This window comes from Ranitomeya variabilis, chromosome 3 (genome assembly GCF_051348905.1).
Source record: "Ranitomeya variabilis isolate aRanVar5 chromosome 3, aRanVar5.hap1, whole genome shotgun sequence".
In the NCBI taxonomy this organism is placed as follows: domain Eukaryota; kingdom Metazoa; phylum Chordata; class Amphibia; order Anura; family Dendrobatidae; genus Ranitomeya; species Ranitomeya variabilis.
Window position 1 is genome coordinate 91,575,903 of NC_135234.1, and position 12,548 is coordinate 91,588,450.

General features: G+C 45.1%; 1 protein-coding gene across 1 annotated transcript in view; it reads left to right on the forward strand.

Moving 5' to 3' along the window:
• Positions 1-12,548, forward strand: part of PITPNM3 (PITPNM family member 3) — a 791,724-nt gene that overhangs the window by 754,879 nt on the left and 24,297 nt on the right. Inside the window, exons 12-13 of the mRNA XM_077294388.1 lie at positions 9,821-9,969; positions 11,533-11,649. Coding sequence (XP_077150503.1) covers positions 9,821-9,969; positions 11,533-11,649 — 266 coding nt within the window. The remainder of the gene's footprint in view (positions 1-9,820; positions 9,970-11,532; positions 11,650-12,548) is intronic.

Genomic DNA, 12,548 nt, shown 5'->3' on the forward strand with positions numbered 1-12,548 from the left:
GCGGGCGAAGAGGAGGTGGAGGACGAGGAGGATGATGGGGATGAGTATATTTTTAATGCGGAAGCTTTCCCGGGGGCACTGCAAATTGGTTGCGTGGCAAGGCCGGGTTCTGGTTTTTTGAGGGACATAAGTGACGTAGATTTGCCTGAAACTGCCCCTCAACCAATCACAACCGGAGATTTGACAACTGGAACTTTGGCCCACATGGCGGATTATGCCTTACGTATCCTAAAAAGGGACACACGCATTACGAAAATGATGAACGATGACGATTACTGGTTGGCCTGCCTCCTTGATCCACGCTATAAAGGCAAATTGCAAAATATTATGCCACATGAGAACTTGGAACTAATATTAGCAACCAAACAATCAACTCTTGTTGACCGTTTGCTTCAGGCATTCCCAGCACACAGCGCACGTGATCGTTCTCACACGAGCTCCAGGGGGCAGCAGACTAGGAGTGTTAGGGGTGCACACATCAGAAGTGGCGTTGGACAGAGGGGATTTCTGACCAGGTTGTGGAGTGATTTTGCTATGACCGCAGACAGGACAGGTACTGCTGCATCAATTGAAAGTGACAGGAGACAACATTTGTCCAGTATGGTTACTAACTATTTTTCATCCCTTATCGATGTTCTTCCTCAACCGTCATTCCCATTTGATTACTGGGCATCAAAATTAGACACCTGGCCAGAATTGGCAGAATATGCATTGCAGGAGCTTGCTTGCCCGGCAGCAAGTGTCCTATCAGAAAGAGTATTCAGTGCTGCAGGTTCAATATTAACCGAAAAAAGGACTCGTCTGGCTACCCAAAATGTTGATGATCTAACATTCATTAAAATGAACCACAACTGGATTTCGAAATCTTTTGCCCCACCTTGCCCGGCCGACACCTAGCTTTCCTATGAAAAGCTCTTGCCTGTGGACTACTGTGAATTACTTTTCTAATGTCTAATTTGCTGCAGCTGATTGTCCAGCATACGACATGTTTACACCTCCCTAAATGGCCAAACTCCCCACACGGGGCCGTGGTATTGCGACTTGGCGCAAGCACCCGTGAGACTGCTGTTTGTCTGAAGAGGTGGGTGTGCTCGCTTTTGGTCGACGGCATTGCTACTGGGTCCCTCATAGTACAATAAAGTGTCTCTGGCGGTGGTGGTGCGCACCCAACGTCAGACACACTGTTGTAACATGAGGGGCCCTGGGCCTGTACCGCCGGCCACAAGAGAGTTCACCCACCCCCAGGTCAAACATTGCTCTACCACTTCCACAGTTATCTCTCACACTTCCACCAATGTTTAGTCTATGCGCTGACATCCTTCCATACCTGCCACTGACAATACCATTGTGTTGACATGTATGATGGTACTTAACATAGTCAGGGGCAGTGTCCTCTATTTACCACAGTAAATACTTTGCGCTAAATTATTAGGTCTGAAACAACGCAGAGGATCCCACCCCTGAACCTAATGATTGCACCCTTTAGTGTTTTTGTTTTGTTTTAATGCGAGACATTCACATTTATTTGTTGTTTTGGACTACTAACTGGCAGACACTCATTACAATCGGCCTCCGTTGACCAGACCACTGCTGCCCGTGTACCCCTGGAACCAATTATAAAGTGCCTACAGCCAGCCCATTTTATTATGTTAGGCCTTCGAAGCCTGTCTGCGGTCCCTCCTTCCACTAGGCCTCCACTGACCAGACCACTGCTGCCCGTGTACCCCTGGAACCAATTATAAAGTGCCTACAGCCAGCCCATTTTATTATGTTAGGCCTTCGAAGCCTGTCTGCGGTCCCTCCTTCCAGTAGGCCTCCACTGACTAGACCACTGCTGCCCGTGTACCCCTGGAACCAATTATAAAGTGCCTACAGCCAGCCCATTTTATTATGTTAGGCCTTCGAAGCCTGTCTGCGGTCCCTCCTTCCACTAGGCCTCCACTGACCAGACCACTGCTGCCCGTGTACCCCTGGAACCAATTATAAAGTGCCTACAGCCAGCCCATTTTATTATGTTAGGCCTTCGAAGCCTGTCTGCGGTCCCTCCTTCCACTAGGCCTCCACTGACCTGACCACTGCTGCCCGTGTACCCCTGGAACCTATTTTACAGTGCATAGAGCCTATTTTTTTATTTTATTTAATATTAATAAAGCCATGATGGACTACGCTGTACCACGCTATGAGCTACCCAGTTGACAATTCTTTTGCGAGAAAAGCCATCCCACCCCTCCACCAGCATGTTAAAGACCACATTGTCCTTTCATTCTGTCAATCTGTGAGTCCAAAGGTACACCTGACAACAGACACATGGAGCGGTAGGCATGGCCACGGAAGGTTACGTGTCCTTTGTGGCGCAATGGGTTAATGTATTGGATGCATGGTCCACACAGGGGACAGCCTGGTAAGTCTGTCTGCAGTCCCTAATTCAAGTTGTCCTCAAATGAATAAATCTGAGCTTCCACCTTCTGGCTCTCATTAAGTGCTGTTTTTTAAAAGATTGTTGGTTCCGGCCTACTAACGGTGTCTGCCCCTCCCTGGTGTTGTCCTCAACTGAACAAAGCTGAGCTTCCACCTTCTGGCTCTCTTTAAGTGCTGTGTTTTTAAAAATAGGTGGTTATGGGCCTACTAACGGTGTCTGCCCCTGCCTGGTGTTGTCCTCAACTGAATAAAGCTGAGCTTCTACCTTCTGGCTCTGATTAACTGCTGTTTTTTAAAATATTGGTGGTTCCGGCCTACTAACGGTGTCTGCCCCTGCCTGGTGTTGTCCTCAACTGAATAAAGCTGAGCTTCTACCTTCTGGCTTTCGGCCTATACTATCAGATATTAAACTGCATTTGGCCTACTAGTGTGGTTGGGCCCTTGAAACAGTGTCTGCTGCTCTTGGGTTTGCTACTCCACTGAACAAAGCAATGCCGCCTGTTTAGTCCTGTTACCAATTTTGAACTGCATTTAGCCTACTTTATTCTTTGGCCCTATATCTGTTTCCTCCTCATCCTGCCCATTGCCCAGCCACTGCTAGATGAGTCTGCTGGTACATTGACCTAGACCACTACATTCCCCTTGCACTCTACACAGCCAGAATCTGACCCTGCTGAAAGTAAGGTTCCCCTTCCCGCATGTTATACCACCTTACACAGGGACAAAGAGGAAGGTGCAGATGGAAGTGCAGGTTCCTTCATCAGGTGGGGGGGGGCATACTCGTTGGCGACGTCACTGGCACAGGGCCCCTCAGAGTATGCAAAAGTGTCGCTGCTGGTGGGAGGCGCCCCCGCCATGCAAACACACCGCCGTACTTTGAGGGGCCCTGTGCCAGTGCCAATGCGAACGAGTGGGCCCCCTCTGCTTGCTCAGGATCACAGCACTTGCAACGTTGAAATACTTACCTCTCCCTGCTCCACCGCCGTGACGTAGTCCGCGTTTCCTGGGCCCACGAAAAACTTGAGCCAGCCCTACTCCCCCCACAACTTTTGCCAAATGACCCCCAATTTCCTATGCCCAACTATTATTATAAAGTTAATTAAGATTGACAAGCTTCAGAAACAAGAATGGATGTTTTTGGCATTAAAATGGCACTGTAGGTGTTTTCCTGGCCTCCACTCACTGCCGACTATGCTTCCCCATTGACTTGCATTGGGTTTCGTGTTTCGGTCGATCCCCGACTTTTAGTGATAATCGGCCGACTGCACTCGACTCGACTCTGGACAAAGTCGGGTTTCACAAAACCCGACTCGATCTTAAAAAAATGAAAGTCGCTCAACCCTAATCCTCACACAACCAGTCAATACCACATTGTCCACCTCATAATTCAGCCACCAGCCAAAGCATCTTCCAGTCCAAGGTCAGTACTCGCTTCATCAGGCAACTTCTTGCTGTAGCTCTTGACATGCTTTTGTATCCATCACCAGTAGTGTTGAGCATTCCGATGCTGCAAGTATCGGGTATCGGCCGATACTTGCTGTATCGGAATTCCGATACCGGGATTCCGATACTCTTGTGGTATCGGGTATCGGGTATCGGAACAACATTAATGTTAAAATGTGTAAAATAGAGAATTAAAATAAAAAATATCGCTATACTCACCTGTCCGACGCAGCCGGGACCTCAGCGCAGGAACCGGCAGCGTTGTTTGTTTAAAATTCCCGCTTTTACATGGTTACGCGAAGTCCCGGCTTGTGATTGGTCAGGGCGGCCATGTTGCCGGGCCGCGGACCAATCACAGCAAGCCGTGACGAAAATACGTCACGGCTTGCTGTGATTGGTCCGCGTCCCGGCAACATGGCCGCCATTAACCAATCACAAGCCGTGACGTCACGGGAGGCTGGAAACGCGCTCATTTTAAAAAGGGCGCGTGTCCAGCCTCCCGTGACGTCACGGCTTGTGATTGGTTGCGTCGCGGTCAACCAATCACAAGCCGGGAGGCTGGACACGCGCCCATTTCAAAATGAGCGCGTCCAGCCTCCCGGCTTGTGATTGGTTGATCGCGGCGCAACCAATCACAAGCCGTGACGTCACGGGAGGCTGGACACGCGCCCATTTCAAAATGAGCGCGTCCAGCCTCCCGGCTTGTGATTGGTTGATCGCGGCGCAACCAATCACAAGCCGTGACGTCACGGGAGGCTGGACACGCGCCCATTTTAAAATGAGCGCGTGTCCAGCCTCCCGTGACGTCCCGGCTTGTGATTGGTCAGGGCGGCCATATTGCCGGGACGCGGACCAATCACAGCAAGCCGTGACGTAATTTCGTCACGGCTTGCTGTGATTGGTCCGCGTCCCGGCAACATGGCCGACCTGACCAATCACAAGCCGGGAATTCACGTAACCAAGTAATAGCGCGATTTTTAAACAAACAACGCTGCCGGTTCCCTCGCTGAAGTCCCGGCTGCGTCGGACAGGTGAGTATAGCGATATTTTTTATTTTAATTCTTTCTTTTACACATTTATATGGTTCCCAGGGCCTGAAGGAGAGTTTCCTCTCCTTCAGACCCTGGGAACCATCAGGGATACCGTCTGATACATGAGTCCCATTGACTTGTATTGGTATCGGGTATCGGTATCGGATTGGATTCCGATACTGTGACGGTATCGGCCGATACTTTCCGATACCGATACTTTCAAGTATCGGACGGTATCGCTCAACACTAATCACCAGCTAATGGTCACCCATCACGCCCAAGTTTTCATCAAGACAACGGTCTAGCACCTCATGATTTTACTGTTCACTCCCTCAGATGGAGAGTAGAGCTACAGACCGCAACTCTTACCTTTTTACAAAGAATACCTTATGCATGTTCAGCCTTAAGATGATGGTATGTTGACTTGAACTCCTGAGTAATGACATGGACATTTACATATTTGGAGCACTACACTACAGACACTATTATTATTATTATTGTTATTATTCATTTTTATAGCACCATTTATTCCATGGCGCTTTACATGTGAAAAAAGGGGCATACATAGACAAGTACAATCAACAAGAGCAATACAATGCACACACAAGTACAGAAGGTGAGAGGACCCTGCCCGCGAGGGCTCACAGTCTACAGGACATATGTTGTGTTAGATACTAGTGAAAGTAAGAAAATGTTTACCCTGATACCTTGTAAAATGTTGGTTTATCTATTTTTTACAACTCCTATGGTGATTCTTGATGATAAAACGCCCATACTGCATATTTCATACATGAGATAACAGTGTACCACCAGCCACAGAGAATTCTCCAGGCATCGCAACTAAATTATTTATACTTTGAAAAAGGTTTATTGCATTCAGACATATCTTTGGAAATGTAACACATTTTTTCTCTAAATCTGCTGAAACTACAAACCTCAGATGACATTTTAACAAGACTTTTGATAGAACAAAATATTAAATGTGTTGAGTGAGAAACCTTGACTTATAGAATTCAAAAGGATCACACTAGCGATTATTTCCATTAATGCAAAATGCAAAAAACTCTCAACATTTTTTTTTCCCAAAATGACTAAAGCTGGGTATAACACAGGTAAACTTGGCAAAAAAATCACTGTATGTTGCTGCTATATCGCAGTATCATGGAAGTATTATGACTCTGACAAGCAAGTCACAAAAGTAGGAACCAGTTGTGTTTTATGCCACTTGCTTGTTCTAGTCGTGGTATCTTAAAGGGAATCTGTCTGCAGGTGTTTGCTGCTTCATCTGAAAGCAGCATAATGTAGAGAAAAAGACCCTGATTCCAGTGATGTATCACTTAGTTTACTGGGTGCAGAAGTTGTGACACAATCAGAGTTTTTAATGAAGCATGCAGCAGAGCTGAGAAAGCGAACACAGCCTGTACTCCTGATTAGCAGCTTTCTGTCTACACTGTATATTAACAGTAAGCTGCTAATCAGTGGTGGGGCGGGGTTGGACCAGGAGGCATTGGAGCTGTAATCCTTTAGGATGATAAACCACTCATTCTCTTTAAACAACAGCACACAGCCTAGTAAGTGACACATTGCTGAAATCAGTATCTCAGTCGCTACCTCATGTTGCCGTCAGATTATATAGCAAAACCCTGCTGACAGATTCCCTTTAAAAGGTGCAATGTGACTCCATTCAGTTGCATTACCCTGTAATTTAGCAGTGGCATATTCCCATATTTGTCCATGTGACCTGTATTGCAGCCAAAGATGCCATACACATCTGCAGTAGTCTTAAGCTGTGTTCACACATCCGTGTGAAGGGTCGATGTGCTTATTGATTTTTATATTGGAGAGCACACAGTCCCATTGACTATATCATATTCTGAATAGATCCATTTAACGCGATGGGTCCATGTGTTGTCCAATAAAACATCAGCCACGTTATTTTCCCCAAACGTACAATGGGGAAAATAAGTATTTGATACACTGCCGATTTTCCAAGTTTTCCCACTTAGGCCTCTTTCACACTTCCGTCTTTCAGAAAATTTGCAGGATCCTGCATTTTCTCATAGACTTGTATTTACTTTCACACTAGCGTCGTGCACTGCACGTCGCAATGCGACGTGCCGACGCAACGACGCTAGCGTTGAAAGCGCTGCACAACGGGGGCAGCGGATGCAGTTTTTCAACGCATCCGCTGCCCCATTATAAGGTCCAAAGAGGAGGGGGCGGAGTTCCGGACACGACGCACAAAAAAATGTTACATGTAGCGTTTTTTTGTGCCGACGGTCTGCCAAAACACGACGCATCCATCGCACGACGGATGCGACGTGTGGCAATCCATTGCAATGCGTCGCTAATGTAAGTCAATGGAGAAAAAACGCATCCTGCAAGCACTTTTGCAGGATGCGTTTTTTCTCCAAAACGACGCATTGCGACGGAGGCCAAACGACGCTAGTGTGAAAGTAGCCTTAATTAGCGACGGATTGTGATGGATGGCCATCCATTTCATCCATCTTTCACTGGATCCTGCATAAAAAAACGGTCCGTCGGGCAGAGAAAACATTCAGAGGAACGTTTTTTCTGCACGTCGGAAAATCGGTCAGCGACGCATCCTGCGCTGTCCGTCACTGGCTACAATGGAAGCCTATGGGCGCAGGATGCGTCGCTGCCTGTGAAAAGCAGGAATCCAGCAACGGGTCCCATCTTTTCAAAGAGAGCATGCGTGGAAGAATTTCCCATCAGGGAAATTCTCTCTCGCTCGCTCTCTTTCTTTTTTTACTATTGATGCTACCTATGCAGCATCAATAGTAACAAGATAGAATGCTAAAAATAATAAAAAAAATAAAAAATCGCAATATTCTCACCTATCGGCGTTCCTGCGCAGCGTCACCAATGCTCCCGGCAGCTAGCGTTACTTCCTAGTAATAAATTGCGAAATCTCGTGAGAAGTCGCGGTCTCGCGAGACCGCGACTTCTCATGAAATTTCGCAATGTATTACTAGGAACGCTAGGTGCCGGGACCATGGGTGCGCGGGAACGTCGGTAGGTGAGAATATTGTGATTTTTAATTTTTTTTAACCTGGTTTGTGTTGTGTATGCGTTTTCGCAGCGGAAAACCGCTGTGAAGACGCATACACAACAGGTGCACATAGGCATGATGGGTCCGTCAGAAAGACGGGCCCAGTGCACACGTTTTCCAAAATCTGCACAGGATCCGTCATTTCAACGTCTTGACGGATCCTGTGCAGATTTGGAAGACAGAAATGTGAAAGAAGCATTACAAAGAACGGAGAGGTCTGTAATTTTTATCATATAAGCACCCTTCAACTGTGAGAGAATATTTGCATATTTGATCACCTAAAAATCAGCAAGAATTCTGGCTCTCATAGACCTATTAGTTTTTCTTTAAGAAGCCCTCCTACTCTGCACTCATTACCTGTATTAAATGCACCTGTTCACACTGTTCACACACTAAATCAATCACACTCCAACCTCTCCACCATGGCCAAGAGCAAAGGGCCGTTTAAGGACACCAGGGACAAATTGTAGACCTGCACAAAGCTGGGATTTGTTACAGGACGATAGACAAGCAGCTTGGTGAGAAGGCAACAACTGTTGGTGCAATTATTAGAAAATGGAAGAAACACAAGATGACTGCCAATCCTCCTTGATCTGGGGCTCCATGCAATATCTTGCGTCGTGGGGGTAAGGATGATTCTGAGAAATATCATGAATCGGCCCAGAACTACATGGGAGGACCTGGTTAATGACCTGAAGAGAGCTGAGACCACAGTCTCGAACATTATCATTAGTAACACACTACGCCATCATGGATTAAAATCTTGTAGGGCATACAAGGTCCCCCTGCTCACAGCATCACATGTCCAGGCCCGTTTGAAGTTTGCCAATGAGCATTTGTATGATCCAGAGGAGGCATGGGAGGAGGTCATGTGGTCAAATGAGACCAAAATAGAACTTTTTGGTATCAACTCCACTATCCGTGTTTGGAGGAAGAAGGATGAGTACAACTCCAAGAACGCCATCACAACCATGAAACATGGTGGGGGAAACATAATTTGGAGGTGCTTTTCTGTAAAGGGGACATGATGACTGCACCGTATTGAAGGGAGGATGGACGGGGTCAGGTATTGCAAGATTTTGGCCAACAGCCTCCTTCCTTCAGTAAGAACATTGAAGATGGGTGGTGGTTGGATCTTACAGCATGACAATGACCAGAAACACACATCCAGTGTAACTAAGGAGTGGCTCCGTAAGAATCATTTCAAGGACCTGGAGTGGCCTAGCCAGTCTTCAGACCTGAACCCAATAGAAAATCTTTAGAGGGAGCTGAAACTCAATGTGGCCCAGTGACAGCCGAAACCTAAAAGATCCGGAGAAGATCTGTATGGAGGAGTTGGCCAATATCCCTGCACAGGGTGTGGAAACTTGATGTAGAACTGCAGGAAACGTCTGACCGCTGTAATTGCAAACAAAGGTTTCTGAACCAAATATTAAGTTCTGTTTTTCTATTGTATCAAATACCTTTTCATGCAATAAAATGCAAATTCATTATGTGAAAATCATACAATGTGATTTTTTTGATTTTTTTTTTAGATTCTGTCTCTCAGTTCAAATATACGTACAATAAAAATTACAGACATCTCTATTCTTTGTAGGTGGGAAAACTTGCAAAATCGGCAGTGTATGAAATACTTATTTTCCTCACTGTATGTGTGAATGCAGAATTATACTCATGCCCATCAGATGTGTCTGGTGCTACAAGTGAATGGAGTTGGACTGTAATGCCAGACACATGCTATGGACAGGAGTTGCAGTGCTTTGGGGAAAAAATTATTCCTTTTTGGGAACAATTCTTTGACTTCTTGCAATGTTTAACAAATTATACAGTCTGAATTAGTATTTTGCTTATGCAGTTACAGCGAATTGGTGGGGAACAAAGCGTATTGATTACGCCTTATACTGCCCGGATGTACTCACAGCCTTTCCAACGGTAGCCCTACCACATCTTTTCCATGCCAGTTACTGGGAATCCACAGATGTGGTGGCCTTCATTCTGAGACAGGTAAGATTTAATGTTACTTCTTAGCGCAAATATAAAACTTGATATAATATTGTTAGGATTAGTGATGAGTTTACTCGTTGCTTGGGTTTTCCAGAGCATGCTCAGGTGGTCTCCGAGTATTTGTAACTGCTCGGAGATTTAGTTTTCATCGCTGCAGCTGAATGATTTACAGCTATTAGCCAGCCTGAGTACATGTGGGGGTTGCCTGGTTGCTAGGTAGGGAATCCCCACATGTAATCAAGCTGGCTAGTAGCTGTAAATCATTCAGCTGCAGCGATGAAAACTAAATCTCCGAGCCGTTACAAATACTCGGAGACCACCTGAGCGTGCTCTGGAAAACCCAAGCAACGAGTATACTCCCTCATCACTAGTTAGGATCCTCTATCCCTGATCCACTAAACTCGTTGCTTGCCTCATTTGCATCATATTTGTACTGTACATTAATTTGTGTATGTCAGAGTTGGTGTGAATCAATTTGGTGGACCCAGTCTATCTGCAATGTCAGTAATCTGTGGCCGATGGATGGCAGCCTAAACACCACCTCCTACCTCCCAGCATCCGCAGCTCTTCTGTTGATTAACCGGTCTGATACATCGTCACATGTGCATTACGCCACAAGGATGACGTAACACCAGGCTGACTAATCAAAAGAAGAGCCAGGAGGTAAGAGGTGGTCCTTACGACTCCAATCCAGTGGCCACAAATTAGTGACATGGCCAATTAACCGGATCCTGCACATCGATTCACACCAACTCGCTAATGGGATGAAATGAGCCTGATAAAAGTCAAAGGAATGTCCTTTCCAAGTTGTTTGACTGGTGTACATCAGCACCCTGCAGATCAAAAGGCATTGGATAGTGTACTAGACTATGCTATTCCACTAATAAACCGAAATACATTTATTGCACTGTACTTTATTTTTTTTTTAAATGGAATTCGATGATGATTTCTACTATATGACATTTGCCTCAGACTTTCTTTTAATGTATACCTCCTGGCATATACAATATACAGAAACCATGAACATGAAGTGGACAAAACCTAAGTTTCAGCCAACAATAGATTAATGTTTCTGACCTTTGCATACTTATTGCTATTATATTAAATGCCCCAAAGACTTCTAATGGATTGACTGTAAGAACAACGACTCTTTGTTAGCATCTTAGACTCAAAGTGAAGGCCTACTCTGTGACGTCCATGTTCCCCAATAATTTTAATTAAGTGTTGGCTTGGGTTTACTACATGAATGCTGTGTATATCTTTCATGTATACAAATAAACTTGCTGGAAGCCATACCGCGCTTTCTAAACATATTGCCAATTTCTCACTTCACTGAGCTCGATATACAGCTGTCATCTCACCACTTGTCAGTTTGTTATGGAAATTAGCATAATACAGTGTACAGTATAATTTTACACTTACGGTATGTATTCAAGCTTTGACGTCTGCCTTTACCGTTTAATTATTTATCGCCTTTGATCTAAGACTCGTTAAGGAACAGCTCAGACATTTTGTACTGTGACTCCCTGTCACTCCCTTTAATCAGGACTCACTGTCTTTCAGCTTATGAGGTATGAGAGCGTGCAGATAAAGCAGAAGGAAGGAATCGACACTATGAACATGAGCCCCTCGAGTCGCCAGGAGAAATGGCTGCGAAAGAGGAATCACGTCAAGCTGCGCGTATGTCATAAAGTCAAACTAAGAAGGACTCTGCATAATTTAGGATAAACCATACTCTGTACATAGAACTTTACACTCAGCTCTTGGGACTGATAGCCATGTTTCCGTCTCAGATGGCGTTGCCTATCTCTGGTGTCGTGTCTCCTCCGGCCATCAGCCATTCTCCTGCACATTGAGTGACACTACTGTATCTCACTTACTGACAGACACGTCTTTCCCTAAGCAACGGCCTTAACATATTTGGGCTTGGGCTTTGCAAACAGTAAATGTGATCTGTAAAAGAGTCTATATCCTGTCTATGGGCAAATTACAGCGGATTTTATTCTCTCAAACCTTTCCTTTTCTAGGTGTAAAGACTGTTGTAAAAGGCCCTTTAGTAAAAAAATATAACATAGTCCTGGATAACCCCTTTAAAGGGAACCTAGGGCACGAGCATAACTAATAACTGAAAATAAAGATTAAAGAACAACCACGAGATGGATTTCATCAACCAAGGAATCATTGTAATCAGTATAACGGCGCCGACCTGACACTGTCTGTAGGTTACTGTGCACAATCCTGCTGACAGGTTCCCTTTAAGGAATTTCTTGTACAGTAATGCTATGGGGAACCAATTTGCAATAGTTACTGTATAATGGAAATTTTTGGGAAAAAAATATTAAAGAATAAATATAAAGAAAATTATTTTGTCACCCAGCCCTGACAAAAATGTAGCAGTTTATAAACATACTGTATTGTCCATCCTATTTGTAGTAGCATCATTTATGGAACATAATTACATAGGTTGAAAAATGACACAGGTCCATCTAATTCAACTTTTTTCCACCAGTTTCTTATGAGTTGTGCACTATATGAAAATTACAATTCAGTGCACACGTGTCATTAACTGGGCTGTCCGT